The sequence below is a fragment of the Rhinolophus sinicus genome, linkage group LG09 (assembly GCF_036562045.2).
Source record: "Rhinolophus sinicus isolate RSC01 linkage group LG09, ASM3656204v1, whole genome shotgun sequence".
Classification (NCBI taxonomy): domain Eukaryota; kingdom Metazoa; phylum Chordata; class Mammalia; order Chiroptera; family Rhinolophidae; genus Rhinolophus; species Rhinolophus sinicus.
Window position 1 is genome coordinate 13015741 of NC_133758.1, and position 25525 is coordinate 13041265.

At 45.4% G+C, this 25525-nt stretch overlaps 1 protein-coding gene across 5 annotated transcripts in view; it reads left to right on the top strand.

Moving 5' to 3' along the window:
• The window catches only part of ALPK2 (alpha kinase 2), a 115891-nt gene that overhangs the window by 71678 nt on the left and 18688 nt on the right, over positions 1-25525 (top strand). For 3 of the 5 annotated variants that reach the window (XM_074339897.1, XM_074339896.1, XM_074339895.1), the window contains 6 exons: positions 7387-10750; positions 13661-13808; positions 16547-16674; positions 16773-16808; positions 20518-20792; positions 22246-22334. In XM_074339897.1, the coding sequence (XP_074195998.1) occupies positions 7387-10750; positions 13661-13808; positions 16547-16674; positions 16773-16808; positions 20518-20792; positions 22246-22334 (4040 nt within the window). Of the gene's footprint in view, positions 1-7386; positions 10751-13660; positions 13809-16430; positions 16675-16772; positions 16809-20517; positions 20793-22245; positions 22335-25525 lie in introns of those variants that run through there. The other 2 variants (XR_012498732.1, XM_074339898.1) reach the window with 2 other exon arrangements.

The window sequence follows — 25525 nt, forward strand, 5'->3', positions numbered from 1 at the left end:
CCCCATTTCAGTGTTTGTGTTGTTTACATGGGAGCAGGTCTGAGAACACCAGAGCTGTGTGGCCCAAGAGATACTCTCCACCCTCTCACTTTACCGTGGAAGAAACAGCCTCGGAGACATCCAGTGACTTCTCCAAAGCCACTTCCCATGTGCCAGCGGAGCCAGGACTAAGCCCTGTGTTGTCTGAGGTCCGATCCTTTCTCCATCACCCCACTCCATGTTCCTTTCACCAACTCATCTGAGTCCAGTGTTTTCACAACACAGCAAAAAAACTGAGGATTATTCAGAAAGGCTTGGTGAAATGAAAAAAAAATTGCTGGCCTTCCCAACTCCATGTTTCTTAGGTTTGCGTATCTCCCAGTCACAGTTAAGGAAATCTAGGTCCCCCCCCCCCCCAGCACACTCCAAGATGCAGGAAAATGAAGATGCAGTCAAGGAAGGAAGATGGCTGCTTTTCTGACCCACGGTACGTGGGGTTTCTCACCAAACGGTCTTCTTGTGTGTACGAGTATATTTCTCACTAACATGACACAACCCAGAGTCCCCAAGGTGTACGTGTCTATGCCATTTTACAAACATGAGCTGCATTCAGGTGTGTACAGCACTAGAGCAGTGTCTGCTGTGTATTCAGGGCTGTACTGGGCGTCGCGGTTACTAACATTATCAGTAGTAACGGTAGTTCTGCTACTTGCCACACCTCACCCACGATGCACAATGAACACACATAACTCCTGGCTCACGGTCCGGGGCCCTTTTGCTCACACCGTGTCACCAGGCAGATTCCAGCCCCTCAGCCCTGGAAAAGGGTTTTCCTCGTGGAAACCCAGTCTTCTCTCAATAAGAGATCAAATCGGTATTTTACACATGCTACGACTTTCCCAAGAAATCAGGACAGGCTGAAAGCAGCTGGCTGAAGATTTCTTGTCTCCCAGGAGGGAGTGGTATGTAGATGAGCTGGTCAAATGACAGGGGTGTTCAATATCGGGTTTCAGGATTGGGGACATCAGAGGCGTGTCCTCCACTTTATTATGTGTTACTTTAACATTCAAAACCTTTAAGTGAAGCTCCTTTCTGGGCAACCTGGCGACTCCTAAAAATAAACTCAAGTTCCTGAAATATTTTAGGTTGCCTTTAAGCTTTCTTTGGCTGGGGACTGGGCTGTTTTCAGTTTTGAAGGCCCAGGTGGTATGGATTTGATCTATCGAGAATGATGAATGACCCTCTGATGCTAAGCCTGCAGTGAGGGCTCAGCAGATATTTAGGAAAGGTTAGCTGTGGGCAAGGCTACAGCAGCCCAGGGCCTTGGGGAGTGGGGGAGGTTCCCATTTAAAGATTCCTGGAACCGCCGGAGCAAATTGATGATGTGTAGACAACCACTGAAGAACACGGTGCTGTTTGTATCTAATCCAGGTGAGGTGGAAAGAACATTCAAAGAACATTTGAAAAGAAACAGGAGTTAGAGAAAGAAAATCATCCCGCGGGAGGGCTTGTCGGCATATGGCAGTGCTGTCCCGCTGAAGCAAGGAGCTAAGCGACTGACTCTCCGGCCCTGGGTCCGTCTTCTCACATTTCCCCATTCTCCCCACCACTCCCCACCCCCGCTGGGCTTCAGCTTCATTTAACCTCAGGCCCTTTGATCCCTTGGCATTTTGACCAGCCCTTTGCCCTTTGTGACACTGTCCTTCAAACTAATCTTTACCCAAGTTCACCCAGTGCTTCCAGGAAGGCTCCAGGGTGAACCTCACATGCTTTCCCCTTATCCCTCAGCAATATGTTTTCCTCCTGTATCCATGAGGACTGCTTTTAGCTGCAGTGAACAGAATAACCACTGCTAGTGGCCTCACACAGAAAGACCGCAGGAAGTCGGTCTCAGTGTTCTTCCCACGGCTCAAAGATGTCTACAAGCTCCCAACTCCTTTCTCGCTGTCTGTCCCACCAGCCGTAGTGTGTTGGCTTTTCATTCTCGTGCTGGTTGCCTCAGGACTAGAAGATGACAGCTGCAGTGTCAGACGTCACGTCTTTGTTACAGGAAGAAGGAAAGAGGTAGACACAGTGCCCACCATATCCTTGCCTCATGTAAGGAGAGCAAAGATCCCCCAAAAGCTGCTTAGTGGAATTTCCCTTCCGTCTTACCTGCCAGAATGGACCCCTTGGCTCTGTCTCACTACGCAGGAGGCTGGGAGAGTATGCAGTTGCCCAGCCTCTTTAGTTGGAAGTAGCAAAGGCAAAGGGCGTGGGGACGCTGTTGAGTTAGTCAACCAACAGCATCTATCACATCTGCCCCTTCTAATCAGTAGAGATGCTTCCTGAGACTGCACAGAAATGTTCCAGAATTATCTAAGAATCGATACGTATAACATAAGGGTGCAACCTCTGGTTTTTGCACGGCAGGGATCTGGTCCATCACGTGGAAGAAGACGACTCCGGTGATTTTCCCACTGCTCCTGTGGCAGCATGTTAGGTCCATCCATCTGGCCATTAGCACAACTTGTCGAGAATTGTTACTTATCTTTTCCATGTACATCTTGTCTCTTCAGCTGGATTATACGCTATTTAAGAAGAGGGATCTTATCTCATACCACCTTCTATTGTTAGTGACTCAAATGAGTGTCATGACTTTGTTGGCATCCAGGTCACTCTCATTAACGATGAGATATAACCCTAAACATCCCAGGAGGATGGCAAGGCCACACGGTTTCCATGGGATTCGTGGCAGACACACACAGGAAGCAGAGTTTTTGGAGAGGCCAGTAAATGAAAACAACGTGTTTGCAGAATTGGAGGCATGTTGAATAGAGATGGGGTTGGAAGATGCCGGGAGGGGAGACTGTAAGTTTTCAAGCTCAGTGCTGCTTTCAAAAACAGGTTTGGAAGTGTTACTCCATTTGGTTTTCCCTTCCCCGTCTTTGTGTTCATTCATGCGCTTATTCATTCAGCAAAATGAATTGAGTCCCTGTTATGTCTAAGGTTCTGGAAATCCAGAAATTAAAACAGAATCCCTGCCCTTGGAGCTTGAGGAAGCCAACAAACAAGTGGCCATGTGGGCTGTAATAGGGACCGTTATAGTCTTACACCCAAGTGTCTCAGAAGCTCAGAGATTCTGAGTTTCAATTAGGGGAGTTCCCAGCCATCTGGTGAGGTTCGTCTTAACTTATCTTGTTAGAAAATCTGGAAATGACTTTAATGGCCAGACAGATTTGACTTTATACCCTGGTTATGCCATTGACCGTGGGACCGTGGGGTGCTTCCTAAGCTCTGTACATCAGGGACCTCATGTGCCAGTTCTCAATTTACTGATTCTCAGCTTGGAGCACAGCCGTCAGTGGCGCTCAATGATAGAATCCCATTAACCAGGTCTCTTAAAATAAGCTCGATGTGAAGTTTGTCAGCAGAGGGTGCTGGAAGGACAGTGCAAGAAGAAGAGAATTGCTGTCATTTTCAGCGTCAGGGGCGGTTGGTGTTAGGGGTTTGTAGTCATCTCATAGAGCCTGTCCTAGCCACGGGGCCCAGAACATGGTCCATCAGTGACCTTTTGACCTTGGCCTCATGCTAAACTTCCTGCAGCCCTTTCTACCCAGAAACCGGAGCTTGGCATGGTCCGCTGCTCTGGAGGCCTCGTGTCTGTATCAACATCCAGACTTCCTCCACAAGCCCCTGTGTGGCCTGTACACAGCCACCTGTGGCCCTGAATATCTGGGACTATCTTTCCCTCTCCCTCCCCCCACCACATGTAGCCCACCCAAGTCGAATCTTGGCCTCTGCCTTGCCGGTGCCCTGGAGACCACCTGCTCCCGCCTGCATGAGGAAGGGTGGTCTGTTGCTCACCCAGCAGGTCCAGGTCAGCTCTGGCCTGGCTACACCAGCGAGTGTCTCTGCTATGTGGTGGCCTGGTTACACCTTCTCCAACTAGGTCTGAGCTGCTTCCACGTTGTCCTTCCCTTTGCTCTCCCTCACCTTAGAGCACCATCGTGGTTTCCCTCAACCCTAGTTACTCTTCTATGGCAATGAATAATTCTTGATAGTCACCTGCCTTATTTAACCCACTTGGTGGTTTCTATCTTCTGATTGGACCCAGGCTATTCCCCTTATCAGTAAAGGAGATGACCGCATAGTATTTCAGATTTGTTTTACCAATCAAATGAGAAAGCCTATGTAAAGCCCATAGCACACTGCTTTGCTCGTCAGAGATGCTCATTTTGTTTGCCTTAGCCACGACTTCCTTTTCACAGAGAACAGTGAGTGCTGACAGGATGGTGCCGATACGCGTGTGGTTAGCCTTAGAGGAAGAGACAGAGGGTCAGAGAGGCCAAAGAGATTACTTGGGAGCATGCGTGCAGTGTTGGATTGAGCTGAACCCAGGTGGCCGGTCCCCCAAGTCCACACTCCACACACGATACGGGGCTTCCTCCTAGAGCCCCACACCCTCCTTCTTTTCACATGAATGAAAACATCACAAAACTTCTTGAGTCTCACCACTCACTCCATGATGAGACTAGCTAAGCAGCAGGAGAATCATTTGTTGGACTTCTCTCATAATGACGTAACTAAGGGATGTCTTAAAAGGAAGGCCTGAATTATTTGAAAGGCGTGAGTCTGGTTTGTCTTTCTCTATGAGTTGGCTTCTGCATGAGACCAAGGGGCCTGTTCTTAGAACAGGCCTTTAAGCCGTGACAAGTGTGTACCAGGCTATTGAAAGCTCCGCTTTGAGAAAACCCCATTGGTTAGCTAAAATCAAATTTATGGACTTTCCCATCAGCAGTGGACTAAGTCTATGGATTGTTGCTTGAACGTATCTTCCAAAAGGCCAGGAGTGTTTGCTATGTTCACTGATGCATCCTCGTGTTTAGAACAGAGCTTGGTATGTCGTAGATGCTTAGTAAATGTTTGCCAAGTAGATGAATTTACAGTTAAGGATTTGCCATATTTTTTTACATGTGGGGCTTCACCAGGCTAATTTAAAGTAGGATTTTATTTTAAAAGGAAGAGAGAGGAGGAGTGAGTTCCTACCTTAATAGGAACATGACTATTTTGTAAATCAAGGCACGATAGCGTGGCTACGATGATATATTCCAATGACCAAACTCATCCGAATCAAAGCTTACTTGTCCCGTGTTTTACCCTCTCCAGGTGTTAGTGTCTTCTCCATATCAGCCTGTAACTCTGCTGATATGGTAGCAAGCAACAGCGAGTGTGTAACATCTCAGTAAGTAACAGTGGCTTTTTAACTTGAGCCCTTTGGAAAAATTTGTCCAGTGCCTGGCAGAGAATTCTGCATATGGCAGCTAATCCATAAATGTCTGCTGGCGCTGATGTTATTGTGATGATGGCAAGATCTTAAAATAAAGGACTGACACAGGTAGTAGAAATTCAGGCAGCAGAGGAAGGCTCAAGTGAGGGCCCTGGAGTTTTTGGTTAGACAGTCTCCTGCACAACTCCAATCATGACCAGGCAGCTACCCACACTCTCCGAGCTTAATAGTTCAGTGTATTTATGCTACAGTTCATTATAAAAAAACCCAAAAACAAACCTGAACCGAAATAGCAAATAAAATGAACGCTCTGTACAGGTGTCAAAGACCTTCAGGGGTAGAGGTGAAACCATGTACACTTTAAATGCCTCGATACCTTTTTCAAACCTTACTTCTTATTTTCTAGAAATTATCTTTCTTGTTTTCCCCTTTCCAGTTTAATATGATGAGAAAAGGGGCTATCGACAGAGAGTAAATCAGTTCTCGTTTTAGAAACACCAGGGTGTGAACCAGTATTGCCCCAGCCCACTGCGTACAGTTAAGTCTCTTTTAAAATAGAGTTGTCCCAAAGTCAGGAGCAGGTGGGTCCAAACCCTTCCAACTTAGAGTTGGAATGGATGACGTTGGGTAGCGCTAGCTCACCTCGCACATGGTTCATTCACTTCGTGCTTCTTTCAACAAGTGCTTACGGAGCGCTTGGTAGGTGCTAACCGTGACAGACCTTGAATACAATGTAGAATGGGAGCGATTGCCCTGCAGAAGGGCAGCGTGCCTGTATTGTACCCTCATCACCTGGGATTCTCCCTAGTACCTTGGGAGCATTCCATAAATATTTGTTGAATCGGCGAATAGTCCCAGCCCTCATGGAGATTATAACTAACACAGGAATTATAGTAAGTTTCTTCTTGTTTAGTTAGGACTTTTATGCCAATGAAATTTGAGTTAAATGAACATCAGGGTAGTTTTCAGGAGAAAATGAGACGTGAATCCCTGCTGGCCGCAAGCAGCCTTGGGGTAGTAGGAAGGAGGTGTGGTCATGCTGTTGTCATGTTTGCTACTGGACGTGTGTAAAGGGATTGATGATTCTCACCTGTGGTTGATGGAAACAAGCCTCAGGTCTCTGGAGCTGCCCTGTGCACAGGACCATGTCCGCTTTTCTTTGTCGAACACTGGGTGAGAGACTGTCTCCTCCCATCTTTAAGCCCAGTTATCGGTTTCTGCACATTTGAATGTGGCTGCTCCAAAGCAGGAGTCCTGGAGGCAAAGATGGCAATGCTAGTCAAAACTTAGCAGCAATTCCCTTCTCCTTAGCTGGTCCTAAAGTTGATAGGCATTAAAATAATCGATGAGCTAAAAATCTCAAGAGACAAGAATTTAGTCAAAGTTTGGTGCTTCCTTAAACAATATCCAATATCACAAAACATTCAAATGGTACCATGATAGGTACCTCCCTCCCTCCTTCCTTCTCCCTGTCTGTCTCTTTCCCTAAACTTAAATAGTCCTGGGTTCACCTGTCACCAGACATCTGTTTTAAAGTGAAGCTGGCATTTCGAGATTTTATAACCTTCCCGGAGCAGAAATGATTGGCAGTGCTGATGGCCAATCATAATCCTATTACTTCATTAGAGGTGGCCTCAAAGGATGCGCCTCTCTGTTCTTTAGTAACTGTTAACCATCAAGGTGTCATATCTGTGGATGAAGACAGCTCTATGCTACTTTATCAGCACTGCAGTTTTCACTTGTTATGATCATGGGAAATTCATCTTTCTGGAAAGATGGTTTTACATGCTCTTATGGTTTACTTGATCAAAATAGTTCACATTCCACTTATTTCCATCTTTTTTCCTGAGAGAGAAAAGAAATCATTCAATGATGATTCTCAGGAACCTCTTTGCTTACAATGGGTAATTTGACCAAGGGTCCCCTGGAACATGCAGTTGCTTAAATTTGCATTTCTCCAGGAAATCTCTAATAGCTGGAGTGAGTTTGGGGATTAATGTCCAGATGTCAATCATTCCTGTTGCTCTTCTTGTCTATTATTACAGTCATCAAGGATTAACACTCTTGGGATTGCAGTGATGCCCTATTGTGGGCTCTTCCAGAAACAATTCTATTAATATCACTTTTCATCTTCCTAGGTGCACATTCAGGAAACAGTCAGGGAGAGAATCTCTCTGAGCCAGACGCCAGCTTTCTCAGAGCCTGCCAGGGAGGAGTCTGCATTCACTGGGACCACAACAAATTCCTTCCCCAACTTAGGAGAAATCAATGAGGAAAATGCATCACTGGCCCAACATCTGGAGATACAAAGCTGTAGTCAAGGCCCACAGCATGAAGAAAACCAAGACAGAGAAGACAATGCTGCTGGACATTCCCGGGAAGACCTGGGACAAGAGCTCAGCCTCCCAGAAGTGGATCATGCAGACACATTTCCCTGTGAGCTGGTGATGCATCTCCCTGAAGAGGGCAGCACTGACTGCAGAGAGCCTGGGGCTCTCTCTGTTGCTCCCCCTGTACCTGCAAATATTGTCCCCACCTTGGGAACTGTATGTGATGGGCCAAGAAGCAGAGAAGCAGCATGTGTGATGGAGCATTTTGAAGCAGGTGACCAAGGACCATGTGACACCATGGATTCTCCTGTTCGAGCCCCAGTAGATAAATACTTGCCTCAAGAAATTTGCTCCATGGACTCAGAGCTGGTAGAAAGTCAAAGCAAAGTATCCGATTTATGTTCTCCTGATGACAAGACACTGGACGTTCCTTTTCAAGCACCAGATCCTGAGCCTTCCCAGTCTGCATGCAAGAGCAATAACGATAGAAACTCGGTCATGTTCTCTCCTATCAGTACCTTCACCTGTAACATGTCACAAAAAGCCGGTGAAGGTGCCACAGGGGAAAATCCAGCCGAGGTAGAGGATTCTACCCACATACTGGCCTCCATAGGACAGGCTAGCCAGGAGGGGCTGAGACCCAGCATCTCAGGAGGTCTTGAGGAAAGACAGCCTCTGTCTCCCGAGAAGAACTCTTCGGTGCAGTTTGAAAAAGGAGGTGACGAGAGCCCCTGTACCAGTGTCCCGGATACCTCAGACACATCAGCCAGCCATAGTTCAACTGTGAAGTTTCCTCAAGAGATGCCAACAACATTAATTGATAATCTTGAGGTGACCAGGGAGAGTGGGGACACACCCACTGTTACCATTGCCACCAAAGTCTACCCAGCCAAATACCTGCCTGTTTCAATTGCTGGGAATAGCCACGCAGAGAGCCCTGAGGAGAGCTCACCTCAGGTACCAGATGAAAATGTTTTTCAACTTCGTTCCAATGGACCGTTGGGTCATATTTTAAATGGTTCTACCATTGAATCTCCAAAAGATCTCCTTTGCATGGCTCCCAGTGGACCAGGAGTCCAAGTCTGTGTTCTCCCGCTCTCAGAGGGAGAAGCTTTCCATAGCAATTCCCCGCTTCACACTGATAACCAGTCTGGAGATAAGAGCTGCACCATGGACAGAGCAGACGATAGGAACCTTGAAGAGAATGTCCAAGAAAAAGGAAGTGAAACAACACAGAGAGTCCAGCAGGAGAACCTACCCAACCAGGGTTCTCTTTCTGAAGATAGTCTCCACGAAAGTTGGCTTACGACATCTGCTGCTCAAGGGGACATAAACCCAGGACCCTTGGACCACGCCTCAGCAAACTCTGGAGAAGGAAAAGGGCAGACGTCAGGCCTGGGGACTAGCGTGTCCATGGTGGCTGAAGCTACTGTGGAAGATGACAGTCAGGCTGTGAGCAGCGATCCACTGTTCTCTAATATCCCCCCAGAAGAGTCAAAACAGAGCGGACCAGGACATTGGGAAGCAGGCAAGAAACTAAAGATTATAACTCTAGAGGCTTCTGTTTCAGAAGTCTGGCCATCAAGACAACTGACAGATTCTGAATGCAAGGAGTCGGAAGCTGGTGCTGTGATTCCTGATGGGGTCTGGGCTGCATCTAACGTTCTAAAGGCAGGTGCTGCTGGGCCAGAGCTGGGCCTCTCTGAAATAGCAGCATTGGCTAATAGTCCTCAGGCTGCATCTGGCTCAGCCCTTGCTAATAACAGAGAAATCCACCGCAGACAATGGAGAAGTCTTTCTTCCCAGTATTTGAACCAACCCAGATTCCTGGAGTCGTCTGTGGACCCTGTAGATGAGAAGGAATTATGTGTCACAGATCTGCCATCAGAGGCTTCTGAAACTGGAGGGCAGGAAAATGTTAGCAATGTGAGTCAAAACCAAGAGGAAAACCACCTCAGCGTGGATCACCCTACCTTCTTTAAACAGTTTCTGAACTTCCCTAAAATCCTAGAGTCCTCTGTAGATCCCATCGATGAAACGGGTGTGGTGGAGTGGAAGGCGGAAACACAGGAGCCTTCTGAATCCACTCTAGGGGTCATCAGAGAGGAGAATACGTTGAATGACGGCAACTTGGGCCAGAGAGTGGATGTCCAACCTGCCATCTTGCCAGTCCCATGCCCCCAGCAAAGTGGGGGCACCATTTCAAGTGAAAACAGCACCAACAGAAACCAAGAAGCCAGTGACAGAGGGGAGGCTGGTCCAAGTGAACACAACAAAGCAAAAGTGGACGTCCAATCTGCCATTTCCCAAGTCCCGTGTCCTGACACAGGTGGGGAGACAATTCCAAGTGGGGACTGCGGAAGTCAAGTACAAGAGAGCCACGAGAGAAGCTCAGGGGAGGCTGAACAAAGGAAAGACCACAAAGCAGATTTTGTTTCCCCCACTTCACCTCTTTCTAACTGCCTCGCAATGACTCCTGCGTCTGTTGGAGTTGATACTCACAACGCCACAGGTCAAATTCCTGATGTCTCTGAAAATGATTTAGTGGAGCCCAGAAACCCTCAATGTGCGCTTTCTGACTCAGAGGAGAGGGGAGCTATCATGAGTAAGTGTGGGGAACACTTGTGCGCTCCCAGTGGTCTTACTCAATCACCTTTTGCTTTATCTCCTGAGGAAAACATCACGAACTTTTCAATCAGGCACAAAACTGAGAAACCTGAAATAGAGGAGCCCCAAAATAGGGAAACCAAACCCACAAGGGCATCTGGCTCCCCGGCAGTGACTTTGGCGTTCATTTCAGGTGAATGTGCATCAGAGACAGCTCCTGAGACACTACAGGGCCCAGGTCAACTCAGTGCCACCCTGGGCCATGGGAGAAAGTCAGGAGAGCAGAACCCCACTCATGTGGCAGCCCAGACCGGCGGATCCCCAGTGATTGCTTCAGAGGAGGTCAAGAAGAAGAAGGAAATCATAGGAAGAGGATATTTAGCTGAGGGAGTAAAGAAGAAAATTCTGTCCAAGGTGGCTGCCCTGAGGCTGAGGTTGGAAGAGAAGGAAAACGCCAGAAAGAACTCCGGCTTTCTTAAAAAGACTCCTAAACTCGAAACATCCGTATCACACACAGATGAGAAAAAAGACCCCAAGAAGCCACCTTGCAAAAGAGAAGGAAAAGGTGAGGCTCGGTGGCATTCTGTTAAAAATGTGGGTTTGTCGACCAGATGTGAAGTTCCCGTGTCCTCCTGAGTCATGTGCAGTTAAGGTGGGTGTAGACCAGGTGGGCACTGATGCTATGGCTGTGACCAAATGGTTCGGCACGAAGGTTGGCCTGTGGTTTTCAAACTCCAACGGCCCCTGAATCACCGGGAGGACTTGCTGAAACACTGCTGGCTCCACCTCCAGGGTTTCTGATTCCACATGTGGGCTCGAGAAATTGCATTTCTAACAAGTTCCCAGGTAATCTTGGGGGAGAACCACCGATGCTGGCTGCCGATTGGAATGTTTAATCGAAGGAGCATGATTAAGATTCCCTTCTGTTTAATTATCCTTTAAAAACTATTGTAAAAAGATAAACAGAAGCATTAATCAGCGTAGCTAATTAGTATAATTAAATAGACCACATGCCAAGTAGGATTTCCAGAAAGAAACATTTAGGTACAATTTGGGAGTCTCCTCTTGAATCATTGATTTTCAGTAAAAAGGGCTTCATTGAACATTGGGTTTCCTTCCAAATTTGAATCTAAAGTGTCCTTCCAACTCACCCTCCCCTTTATGTGAGTCTAAAGTCCCCTGGGGTCTCCGCTCCAGGGTGCAGACCCCTCGAGGCTCAGAGTCTTTGTAACTGCAGTCTCTTCTGCTTTGCCCAGGAAATCACTTCAACCCCCATTTCCGTCCCATAACCTGACTTTTAGCGACTTTTAGGTCATGTTTTAGGCCCTTCCCATGGAACCTGGTAGAAGTCAGAAGAGAAGATATTGCAGCAAGTGAAGGTGCTGGCGGGGACTGGGTCAGAGAACTCTGCCCCCAGCCCCCAGCTTCAGGGGAGGGTGTTTTCCTCAGCAGAGTCCTCAGACTTGGAGGCTGTGGCTTGTCCTTCCCCGTCCACATCCCACGGGCCCTCAGCCCTGCTACAGAAAGGGTTAAAGACCAAACTGCCTTCGGAAGACTTTGGAGGGATCCAATCAGGTTATTAATATACACTTTTTAAAAGCACCTTTAAAGACAATGAAGCAATGCTTTAAAAGATCTCTAAAGTGGGTTCACACCAGAGGTGAACAATCTATTTGGAAGTTTTGTCCATGGTTATTCAAGTTATCCTTTGAGAAACAAAGCTTGATCTCAGCCGCCACACAGCCTCCGTGAGCACAAAGGATGGCAAAGATGAGGGGTCAGCATTCTGGGAGGGGCGGTGCTCTCGCACCCGGGACCTGGTGGGGTGGGAGTTGGGGGTGGGGATGACGTGGATGAGTTTGAAAGAAATTAAACAGACTGAGTAACCTATTTGACATTCAAAGCTTGGTCCCACTGCACCCCCAGACCTCCTCTCAGCTCCTTCATCTGCATTGCTCGCTTCTCCCACACAGACAGGGGTCCTTCCCAAAGCCCTGAGGCCTCTTGTCCAAGCCAGTTTCATGTCGCTCAAAGACGCTCATTTAGTTCCACTGCCCATTTTATGCCCTTCCCGCCGTCCCCTAATTTCCTCTGTGTTCAGAACTTACCCCAGATAGTGTCTGGGGTTGGCAGCCTTAGGAACATTTAGGTCTCCACAGATAACCCAGGAAGACGGCCATTACTTCGTGGTGGAAGGGCCCTTGAGGAAACAGGTCCCAGATGAGGTGAACTTGGCCAAAAGTCTAGACTAAGAGTTTGAGACTGGGGCCTGAACAGCCGGCAACAGCCAGCAGGGCCCAATGAATGCAAGTGGGGTTTGCCACCAATAAATACTTGGTATATTTTCTCTCTCTCCCATAAAGTGTTAGTACTCTCAGCTGCTCTCTAGTTGAAGAATGTGTCTCCCAAACAGCCCATTATCACTTACCGGGAGGAAAAGAAGCCTTTAAATATGCATTGTGTTATCCAAGTGTCTGTTGGCGCCAAGGGGAGACGGGAAGCACATGTAACACATCGACTCTTCCACAGCACGGGAATTTGCGGCAATAGAGCGAACAAAGCATCAGTATGGATGACTTTTGTCTTGGCTGTGGATTATAATATTTTATATTACCAAAGCTGCAGAGTTACGGAACTTGGTCTCTAATCAACTGACACCACGTTTCCAGTAAGCTCACTGCCAGCCAAATGATTCTGATCACCTGGCTGGGTCGGCCCTCCTTGTCCCGGTCTAACGTTTATGCTGCCGCCCAGTGGCTGCCCCGAGTAACTACACATTTGCGCAGCATGCCGAGCCCTCATCCCTGATTTAAAAACAGTATTCAAAGGTCTCCTCCCAAGCCCGGGAACGGGTTCCTTATTGCTTCTACTTCATTCAAGTAGACACATCAGTTTTTACTAATAAAATTGTTATCAGACATCACTGTAAACCACTAGGACATCTTCAGCCAAAGACAACAGTAATCAGAGGAAAGATGGATGAATATTTTTCAGCAAATAACTCTTGATGAGTTACCTTTCTCATCTGGGAGTTTAACCACAGGATATTTCTATAATACAGGTTGTACTCCCTAATCCCCAGCTCTAATTTTGACCTGGACCATCTGGTGATCATTTAAAATCATCTTTATTTGAACCAGGTTCTAGTATAGACTAGACTAGATATCTATAATTCCCCCCCAACCCTCATCTTAAAAAAAAAAAAATCTCTCAACCTCACTCAAGGAATTTTAAGTAATGTTCTCATAAGAGTTTTCTATTACATTTATTTGTTCCTTTTCCTACTGTTCAGGCAAGCCACATTTCCCCTCAGACACTCAGTTTCCTCATCTGTAAATTGAGGGTCATAATTATTATCCATCTCTTTGGATTGATGTGAGAATTAAGAGAGATGTAAAGGGACAGTCTTTTGCCCACTGTAAAGCCCTTTGCAACTATTATACTAAGAACACTGACCTGCAACTCTCATTTCTAGCTCCGGTATTGCTGAAAAAGATCCAAGCCGAGATGTTCCCTGATCACTCCGGAAATGTGAAATTAAGCTGCCAGTTTGCAGAAATTCATGAAGACTCTACTATCTGGTGGACAAAAGATTCAAAGTCAATAGTACAAGTGCAGAGAAGGTGAGATATGTGCCCCAGGTTATGTTTCACAGTTGTTGCTTGTTTATTTCACAGTGTAGTTCTAAAATAAAATAAGAAATTATAGGAAGTAAAAAGGAAAACTGAAGCAGAAATTTCACACCCGAAGTATCCAAGAAGAGTAAATAGTGAAGACAGATGTCTGGACAGGGAAAGGGTGGTGGGTTCTTGCCTTGGCTCTGCCACCATTGAGTTTTGTGGCCTTAGGAAGTCATGAAACCTTTCATTACATTTAACAATGTAATTTAAGCCATTTTAAATTACACTTTTAAATTAAAAATTTTGAAACCATTATATTTTCATTACATTTCGGGGAACACGTCAAATCATCTTCTAGTCTGAGAAGCGCTCGCTTCTGTATGTCTGTGAATTTTGCTGTGTTTTCTGTTTCATAAATTCCCATGAATCTGACAAAGATCAAACAACGCTAAGAAGGTGAATCAAAAGGAAAAAAACAGTCCATGGGGTTGCAGAAAATTAGCCGCTATTGAGGGTAATAAGCAGCCATGTATAAGTTGGGAAAACCAGTTTATTTCTGAGGCCCCAGGCGACAGAGGAGAGGAGAAGGGGGAGGTGAGAGTGAAAATACCCTGTGTGGGAAGAATCTGGTCAATGGTTTCCTACAGCAACTTCCTGGCAATAAAAGCTTCTTCAAGTGAACTGATGAACTGGAGCTTCACCTGACACACCTGAGGAGGTGTGGCTCGTTCTGGAAACAGATAATCTGGTTCGATGGAACCCAAACAATTCTCAGAAGCTTCTTTCTGCTGAAGGAGATCCAAGTTCAGCGACTCGAGTTGTGGGAGGTATTCCTAGCCCCTTAATCTTTTCACAAGTAGACTGAAAAAGTGAGAACGTTTGAGAGTGTTCTGTATAATTAAATCAAATATGTCTGCTTGGAACATATGTCTGGAAGTTAATGACCCCACTGCAACTATGAAACATTTGAGTTATAGTTTCGTTTCTATAACATCACTGCAGAAAGTCTAACTGGATTGTGATCGGAGTGATAAACTCGCTTTGCCTAAAACGTCATCCTTCCCCTGCTTGTCTTATGTATGGCTTAGGAAGAATTAGATTGGAGAAATAAAAGCTTGATTTTTAAATCAAGGATATTCTCTAGAGCTTTATAAAACAGAAGTACTAATTATTCATTTAAAGTGCTTTTAGCCAAGTGCACGTAACCAGCCTTTTCTGCAGCTTTCTGCTCAGGTCAGATTTGGCACCTGAATCTTTCAGGTCCCTTTTCCATTTGAGGCATCTGTAGAAAACCTAATCTCCCTCTAGGGAGCATATGACATTAATAGCCATGCTTCTGACAGATGACCTGTGGCCAAGACCTTTCAAGTCCTACCGATGTTTGCTTCATTTCTTCTTGGCCACACTGTCTGCTGTAGGCGCACACACTCACCTTCTTTAGGCTAATCCTGGAGAATATTTGGGAGTCATAATTCCTTTATATTATTATTTATGTTATAGTAAGGAATCATTTATAGTATTTCAGGTGGGATTTCAAATGTTAGCACATTTCTTTCACCCCCAGTTCCAGCTGAGTGTTTCCTTTACAAGTCCCTCCATGAAATATCTTACTGCCTTGCCAACATATAATTTTCAAAAAGTTGAAATCTCTCAAACAAACATAATAGGAGCATGTGGCAAAGATCTTCTTCAACTCATTAAATAGTAAAGAATCAGGAAGATGGTAAGCTGTTCAAAAGAACATCTGAGCAATGGAAATTTATATGGTTAATCAGGCAAAAGAATGCTTAAATTGGTTTGCAAATATACGTGGATACAAAACTGGTTAATGTTTGAGAGGTACTAAAGCTTGGGTAGGGGGTGGACGGTATCTTTTCTCCTAGACAGAAATCTATAAGTCCCGACTTAATAGTGTCTGGGTGGGTTCTGTTGATATAGTAAATAACAAAATCAAACATAGAAGCACGCTCCTGTAATTACGTTCTCCTTGGGTAAGCTCACTAAACAGTGACATACACAGGACATGCAATCCTTTTGCTTTTGTCCCCTCATTTTGGATACTTTTCCTTAACAGGCTAAAGTGTGGAAATTAGGCTTTAGGACATTTTCTTGTGGCTAGGGAAAAGCGAATAGACTCTGAGGACACCAAGAAAAAGAAAGTGGTAGCTTCCTTTGCGTGTTTGTGCAGTGTCTTGGCTCCATGAAGCTCTCAAGCTGGCACCCTCCAGTGCTGCGTTGGCCATCAGTACCTTCTTGGTCACCAGGGTGCCCCGGGCTTTTGAAAGGGCCGTTGTCCCCATGGAGTGGATTGGCTGAAAGCAGAGCAATGTCTTGAAGCACAGGTCACATCACTCCTGCTTGACAACCAGGGAATGACAAACTGGCTGCTGTTGAAGGCGGGTTCTTATTGGTTGGCCATAGGAAGGACACCCCAGAACTTCTCAGCCTAGATGTTGTGCAATGGATGCTGCCAACCCTGCCCCTTCCTCGGCTCCCTGGGGCTGGTGATGGATGATGGGGTCTTCTGAGAAGTTTCCAGATTATTCCTTCCAGCCAATGTAATTCTTAGCAGTGTTACTCTGATGGCACTCACGGCAGAGGCTTCTTTTGCATTTGTCTCCCTAGCTTAGCTCCACTCCTGTTCAGCCCTTTCTGCATTTGGCCATTTCTTCAGAAGTGTCTTAGAAAACATGCAACTTCAGAATGATGATGCAAGCCAATGTTAATGTCCCCCACTGCAGTGCAGGAGACAACTCTGCTGTGTCCTTCGTCATCGTTCAAGCCAGTCAGAAGGACCAGGGTCTCTATTACTGCAGCATCGAGAACAGTTATGGAAAAGTGACTGCTGAATTTAATCTTACCACGGAAGGTAAGCCTCAGCTTTTCAGTTTCAAACAAGAGCCACTAGCTCCAACCAGCTGAGTGTTCATGTTCGCTGAAGGCATTGTCTTCTGTACCTTCTTCTAGTTCTCGAACAACTTTCAAGCCACCAGGATACTAAAGGTAAGCTAATCTGAGATGGGTATCAGGGGAGATGGGCCCACCATAAAGCATGAAATAGCTCCTGGAATCAGTGGTGGAAAAACATTCCCACGATTCTTCTAACCAAGCAGGAGAGAGCGCAGGAATCACTGTGAAATGAATGATGGTTTGTGAGTCATTTCAACCTGATTGTAAGGCCTAGTATAAGCTCACTAGGCTATGAGTATCCAAAAGTGAATCAGGCTGTGGTCGGTGGTTGCTGGGAACATGTGGAGGGGGAGTTTGGGGTTAGGCTTTTTCCTTTAAGCATCAGACTTGCATTCAGCCATCTGCAGGGGCTTTTTCAGCCTCTGGCACTTCTGTAGCATGTTTTGTTTCTGTAGTTTACTTTTCAGTGTGTCTAGCTGAGCAGATTCCCAAAGACAGCCAGGTGTCTAGGAGAATAACTCCATTCATTTGCATCTTAATGAAAATGAAAGATGGGTTTTTGTGCTTTCCTTTGGCACGTGTGCACACCTGGTGGTGTAGCAACCGCTTGACAGCTGCTCCTGAACTCTCACCCTGCCAGTGGGCCACCCACTGAGTCCAGTCTGATGGAGTCCATGCTTGTCATGTATTTCCTTTTAGGGAAAATTACCCGTTCCCACATACGTGCCCACTCCCACCCAGTAGTGTGCTGGTAAATTTTTAACAACATGCCTGGGAGGTGGGGAGAGAAGGCCCTGAATTATAGAGTTTTCCAATTTCTGTGGTGTAAATACTCTCACCGTGGCCAGTTTTAAACTGACCGTGTGACATCACGAGAACGTGGAGCTGGGAAAGTTGCCCATGGTCAGCTCTCAGGAGCTGGAGCGAGCGTCTCAGGAACCCCACTCCCCATGTTACCACAGCTTCGGCACAGTGTACGTCTGACACTTGGTCACTTTTAGGAAAGAGATAAATCAAAGTCTGATAATTCCATTGATTTTGCATCTTAAAGATGTAGCACATATACTGATTTTTAAAGCAAATACCTGAAATCTTGAAAGCAAGACAGCAAAGGCAACCAAGATACAGTAACATTCGGTACATTAAAGGCAAGAAGTTAGGATCTTGGCTTAGAAATCGTCTAGCAAATATTGTGATATTTATCCAAAACAACAAACTTAAGTATAAACTCTTCGCCAACCCACTCACATGCTGAGGACCTCTGTTTACTGTGCAGCGTATTTGTGGTATAATTTTAAATCCTTCCCCCATTTCTGTGCCCATCTCCCCAAAAGTCAAAATACGCAAACGAATGTCCTTCCTTCTCACCTCTCAGAAAACAAAACGACCTTCGGAAGAAGGGTTTCTCTGTCTCCTCTGCTTCTTAGCATTGCTTGGTTGTCACACCTCACATAATTGCTATGACCTCATTAATTTAGTTTTGCAGAAACTGATTTCTCAAGGTTTTTACCAGTCAGGAATGAGACCCCAGAGGCTACTGGCCACCTGGTGAAAATGACACCCCTGTTGTAGCCCTGTGACTCCAACCGCAGGGTTTGGGTCGGTACACTGATGACATCACCCTCTGCCAGCTTCTTCTCCCTGAGGCTGGGGGGTCCAGTTTCAATCACTCATCGTGTTGGGAGGCCATACCTATCCTGTCTTTCCCTTTACACTTTCAGATGAAGGTGTTTCAAATGACTTCTTTACCACCTTTTTTATTTGAAGGGCTGTCTCCCATTAAATATTTTAATTTTATACCTTTGAGGAGGAACAAATGACATTCTACAAATTGGTCTCTAATTAATAAACTAGTAAAACTCAGTTCATGAGAAAGCCCCAAATGAGTAATGGTTCAAATAACATACAAAATAGCACAACTTAATGATAGCACACAGGACTTTCAAAGAAAAGGCGTAAGAGTTATTTGCTTATTTATTTTTTAATCTTTGTTAAGTAGATATTTTGGTTGGAAATTATAGATTGGATTGTTAATGATACCGTATACAGTACTGCACAAAAATTTTCTTGTTATGTCTAAGCATATAATCTGGATTATTAAATATGATGACTCTTCAAGCATAAAGTGCACAAGGTCTTACTTTTAAGAATAACTGAATTTTAGAAATGTGGGGATTTTAAAGGAAAATAGATTTTAAAGGAAATGTAGCTTATATTTATTGGGCTCCGGTGCATACATATAAAACTTTTCCGAAATGACAGTAGGAGCCAATTGTAATGAAATTAATTATATGTCGCTGGAATTGAGAAAATCTGGGTTATATAAACAGTATTCCCTCTCCATTTTGTTATCTAATTTTTAAATTTAACTTTTAAATTAACATAAATTGAAAAAAAAAATTTCTGGTTCTGTTACTTAGGATGAAATCTGTATACAACTATCTCAAAATTTATCTACCTGTTTTTCCACTGCTTCACCCCAATTCTCAGTAGAAACCCAGGGTAGTTTACTCAGCAGGAGACTTCTGCTGGCCTGTGTGAAAACTCTTGGAGCATCTTCCTGAATACTCTTTCCACGGGCACTTTCACCCACCTTTTCTATTTGAAAACCCTCCACCTGTCCTCTTTCTTCCTTTCTTTCTGGCAACAACTTGGCCTAGACATTAATCAATACCCTTTAGAAAGAGTTTCAGTCTCCTTATAATTTTAACAGCTACCATCAGTCATAGACTGCTCTTCACAGATATGATTTGAAAATACATTTTTAAAAAGACAGAAAAATATTTCTGCAAATAGTCTAAATAGAACTGTGAAGTGGGACTTCCACACAACCCATAACGTCTTTCTTCTTTTAAATATTCAGGAAGACGACAGTTTGCACTGACTTTGAGGAGTGGGAGTCATTTTAAAAAAGATCTAAACAATCTTATTTCATTAAAGCCATCCTACTTTCTTCTCTCAGCCACTCAGAAGTATGACTTGGTCTAGTTTAAAATGGACATTCTGATTGAATCCATTGCTGTCTGAAATGTGTGCAGAATCAACTCTGAAACGGCTGCTAGAAAAAATAATTCTACTTTTCTTATTACAAATAAATCTGAAATCATTCTACCTTTCTCAATTTCTTCCCAAAAGCAGCTCTTTTTACTTGTGTTTTTTTTTTTTTTTTTGGTTTGTTTTGGTTTTTGCCTATTTGTTATAGTTACCACTTATAGGCTTTCTCAAGAGCCAGTATTGCCCCCAACAGGGCAAAAATTGGTTCGGGGGGGAGGCAAGAAAACTTATTCTTTTTGTGTATAAAGCATAGATATGCATACAGTACATAAGCAGATGTATAGTACATCTGCAGTATTAAAGTTTCATGGGGAGCAACTAAGAAACAAATTCTAAAAAGGATGAGAAAAGAGGTTGCGAAACATGGATCGATCCGATCTTATTATTGGTGCTCCCTCTTCTGCACCTCACCCGTCTTTTCAATTTACCTTTAATTTTCTTTCATGGTTCTACTTATATTTTCCAAATATGTCTAAAAGTATTTTGCTAGTCTCCCCAGTTTTGTTCCAACCGATCTCCCTCCCTCCTATCTGATCCACTGAGGCCTCACCCTGACCTTCCGATATCCCCCAATCCTGCTCCTGGGCTCAGCAGTGTTCCTACATAGGGACCACGATGAGGTTGACCTGTAGAACCTAACAGGGGAAACCACACTTACCTCCCAACAGAGGCATAGCGCAAAGATGAGACGCAGGAGTTGGGTCATGGAGGGGATGTTGTGTACAGCTAAAAGTGAGCTATGTTTTAGGATGTGAAGAGATTGAATTCAGCCAGCTCATCTTTAAAGAAGACTTCCTCCATGACAGCTACTTTGGGGACCGCCTGCGAGGTCAGATTGCCACGGAGGAGCTGCACTTCGGAGAAGGCGTCCACCGGAAAGCTTTCCGCAGCAAAGTGATGCAGGGACTCATGCCCGTCTTCCAGCCCGGCCACGCCTGCGTGCTCAAGGTACACAATGCCGTTGCCTATGGGACCAGAAACAACGATGAGCTCGTCCAGAGGAACTACAACCTCGCTGCCCAGGTGGGTCCACCTGCCCTAAAGGTGTCCCTTGAGGTGTGAGAGGGACCCCATGATAATCAGACTCAGAACTGATGGGAGTGTCTCCAAGAGGGTATTTTCTCCCTTTGGGGTGTGATTATAAGGGAGCCCCTGGATTAAGGCTGACTGCTGGGAATCCCGTCTCAGTTCCAGGAAATAATTTCTTGGCCTCGTGTCAGCTAGATGGCACTCAGCCTATGTCTGGAGACATCTCACCAGTTCTGACCTGGGCTGAGACCATTTCGGTTTCTAAGAAGCTCCCTGAGATGGCTGAGGCCTTGAATCTACTTGGACACAGGACGACATAGAAAGCGGGGATTGTAAGCTAGACTGGATGCCAGGATCCCCAAGGACAGCTGAAATAAAGAGCATTTTGTTTTGGATGCAGGAGGGATGGTGGGGTATATTTAGAAGGGCAGGACAGAAGCATTTGTCTTGTTTCCTGTCTTCCTGAATTTGCTTCAATGTCAGCCCATAAACTATGAGTGACCTCATCTCTCGCTGAGTTCCTACCTCTCTCTGTTATTGAATCACAGTACTCTCGAGGCAAGAGGGGAGAGGAGGAAAGCTTTAGCTTCTCTCCCTGACTCCCCCTCCCACCTTGGTCCATATATTTCACTCTTGACATCAGCATGGGCCAAACTTTCAGGAGAGCTGGGTCTGGCTCTTTTACAAACTAGGTGGCCTTTATAAAATGTTGACCTATAAAATGAATAGATTAGATATACTTAGATGAATGCCTTGGGTGTTCCCAAGCATTAACCGTCCATGATTCTCTCAGATGTGGCCGTGTCATGTGGTACCTGGTGCTCGTGAAGGCAGCCATCTTCTCCGGGTATAGGATTTTGCCAACTGTATTTCATTCTTCTCCAAATTCACCCTTCTTTTTTCTTTTCTTTCACTGAGTGTTCCTTCCATCTCAAGTATTATCTGGCCCAGTTGTGGAAAATCCCCCAGCATCCAGACTCCCACTTAGAAAGGGACGACAGAGTAGAAAGCAGAATCCAACTTGCTTTTCATAAGCCTTGTCAAGGTGTTCACTTACAACTCAAATTATACCTTTGAAGGAGAACCTCAGATGGGAGAGCTCATGGGAAACCCAGCAGGTCCCAAGCTTTGTCTGACATCCTGCCGAGGGGCCAGACCCCTTAGCTCAGGGATGAACTCCAGCCATGTGGTTGTACAACTTTTATAATTCAGGGCCACCTGACCCCAGAGACCACTTGACCTTCACTTGGATAGTTCCTTCAGGTCTCAGAGCTCCTCTGCAAGTGGACTCTAGGTTGCAGTAATTGTTGCTTCTGTGCCCCCAACCAAGGTATGGCTTTCAGAATCCATTGGCTTGATCTCTATTAGGAAATCTGATTAGCTTTACTGAGCAACTCTCTGAATTTCCTCTAATCACTTGTTTTTCCCATGTATTTGGGTGATACAGGAATGCTATGTTCAAAATACTGCCAGATGTTATGCCAAGATATATGCTGCTGAAGCACAGCCGCTGGAAGGCTTTGGAGAAGTGCCAGAGTAAGTGTGTTTACCCTCTTGTATTTCCACCTCTGGCTTTTTGGGGATTTGCGGGGCCTGGACTGCTGAGAGGTTAAAAGGACCAGTGGGACAAGCATTTCAAATGGCCTCTCTGTCTGTAAGCTATGAGGGCACACATGGCTGCTATCCTGCCATCAGAGGCTTACAGAAAGACATTTGATAAATATTCTTTAAATAAATGTATATGTGGAAAGAGGGATGGATGGATGGATTCAATAAATGTATCTATCATGTTAGGTAGAGAAGAAAGGGTATCTATTCTCATGGATATTATGGTGTCTAAACAATAAGCAAACATAAGAGAACATGAGACTATTGCAAACAATTAATCCTAGGATGAAAATAAAATGTGGTGCTGTGTCAGCAAAGAGTGAATTGGTGATCAGAATTACAGGAACGTACTATCCACTCCCCAGAATCCTACAGAGATAAATCACACTGATTACTTTTACCTACTCATTGACTAAATATTTATTCATCCCATGAAATTTTAGGGTGCCTGGAGGTTGTGTTCACTGGTCTGTTTATTTGGTTGAGATCACACGTGCATGCTTAAGGGGAAAGAGACAGGCTGCATGTTGGAAATTTCAGACAGAGGTGTCATTCATGTATATCGGTAAAAACTGAGAGAAGAAAGAAGGAAGGAATTCTTGTCTACACTGACCCCCGTTAACTCACACAATGGGAAAAATACTCTCCTTGAGGTAATATCTTGGGCATACCATGTATAAAGTCCAATACTTTCTGCTCTTTACCAAGAAGGGCCTAACGTATTTATTTAATACCAAACATTTCTCAGCAACTTCAAGAAAAAGTAACATAAGACAGGAAAATATATAATTGCTTTTCTGTTTAATACACTAAGACAGCAATCTGGAGCAAGTTACGGTTTCGCATTATAAAAACTCACCCCGTTCTCTTTCTCCTCTAGTCTCCCTCTTCACAGTCTCTGTCCTCTGAAACTCTTCTCAAGGAGGAAGAGGGTCAATCTTGTAATCAGTCCACCACGCGTGGAATTGCAGTGCCCCCTGGCAGAGGCAGGCCCACATTTTGTGTGGCTTGATTCGTACACAATTTGGGGCCCTCTCTAAGGAAGAGAACACAAGATTATGAATATAAAGACTATGCAGGTGCTTGGAAAGAGCCTGCACAAGGGCTTTTCACACAGGGGCTTAGTCAGCTTAGCTTCATCAGCACCCAGCAAATATGCCACTGCCTGGAAAATGGGTTAGGACCTTTTGATATCCCAAACTGCTTCCTCTTCCTTACTGCGGGAGAATTTGTGAACACAGGAATGGTGACAGTATATGGAGGGCTGAGTCCTCAAAATGGCACCCATGGGGTTTGGGCTCATTGGCATGCCTCACCCTCTTGCCTCCCACTCTGCCAGCTTATTTCTACACAGTCTTTACAACCCAAGTCAGGCCACACCACACCTGGCAAGTCTGCTGCCTGTCTTTATTAGTTAGGAGGTAGGAGGTAGGTGCTCCCGTGGTTGCCCCTGGAAAGCAGGAACTCTGTCTTTTTCATCTCCACTTCCCCGGTGAGTTTTTGAGATTCTGCCACAAGCTATTCAGTAGACATTTGTTGAATGAAAAGGGTGGAGTTGCCAGTCACCCAGATGGGGCACATGTCGGCGTTTGGGGTGAATGAGTAGTACAATTTTTGCTGTGTTCAATTTGAGATGCCTTGTTGACGTCAGGTGGAGATGGAGTGTAGGTAGCTGGAAATGTGAGTCAGGAATTCAGGGGAGAGGTCTGGGCTGGAGATATAAAGTGGTAATTGTTGACATGCGCATTGTACTTAAAGCAAGGAGGTCACTAAGGAGTGTGTGCAGAGAGAGAACAGCTGCCCCAGGGCATGCCAGAGTCTCAAGGTTGGGGAGAAAAGAGTAACCGCCAAAGGAGACAGAGAGGAAGTACCCAGGGAAATAGGAGGAAAACCAAGAGAAAGTAAGTTCCTGGAAACCATGAGTAGGTGTTTCAACAAGAAGTGAGATCAACTGTGTCCAGTGCCATTGAGAGCAAGCATGATGAGAGCTGGGAAGAGACCATTGGACTCAGCGACATGGTGCCCTGGACCAAAGCTTCTTTAGTGGGAAAGCCTCTTTGGGTGGGTTCAGGAGAGAATGGGAAGGGAGGGATTGGAGACAGGGAGTCTATAATTGAATTGAGTTTTGATGCAAACTATGAGTCAGCAGTTGAAGTGGGCTGTGGGGTCAACATGATGTATAGAAATCCTGTAGCATGTTTCTATGCCATTGGGAATGACTCTGATGGAAGACAGTGGAGAACAATTGCTGGAGCGATATCCTTGAGTATTTGAGAGGGGTTGGGATCCAGGCACCAGTGGAAGAGATGGTTCAGGTAGGAGCAAGGAGGGTTCATCCATAGAAAGGCTGGAAAGGTTGACGATATAGGTGCAGACCTTGGGAGGTGGCAATATGTGGGATGGCAGCTTTTAGAAGTCCTCTTCTTATTGTTTCAGTTTTCACAACGAAACAGGAAGCAAGGTCATCAGCTAACAGTGAGGTGGGGGAAGGAGGTATGGGCGGTTAGAGGCCAGTGGAGCTGGTATGAAATCATCAGCGAGGATGGTGTGACACTGAATGGATTAGTGCTGAAAAATGCATTCAGGATCTGATCACTTCTCCACTCCAGCTGCCATCATTAATTATTGCACAGTCTCCTCACTGGTCTTCCTGCTCCTGCCCTTGCCCTCACACAGTCTGTTCCAGACCAAGTGGCAAAATGATCCCTGGAACACAGAAGTTTGATCATGTCACTCCTTTGCCCAAAACCCTCCAATGGCTTCTCATCCAATTCATTACAAAGGGTAGAGTTTTTTAAACGGCCAACCAGACCCTCCCTGTCCTCACTCATCTACTACCATCTCCGCGTGCTCACTGCACTCCAGCACACTGGCCTCCTCACTATGCTTTCAACATGCCATGAATGCTCCCGCCCCAGAGCCTTTTCCATGTGTTGTTGCTTCTGCCTGGAGGATTTTCCCACAGATATCCTCATGTCCCTTTACCCACACTTCCTGCAGGATTCTGCTCAAATGTGCTTTATTATTAGCAAGGCCTTCTCTGACTTCCTTAAATAAAATAGCAGCCCCTCCCCGACCCCTGCACTACCTAGCTCCTCTGCTCTGCTTTATTTTGTCAC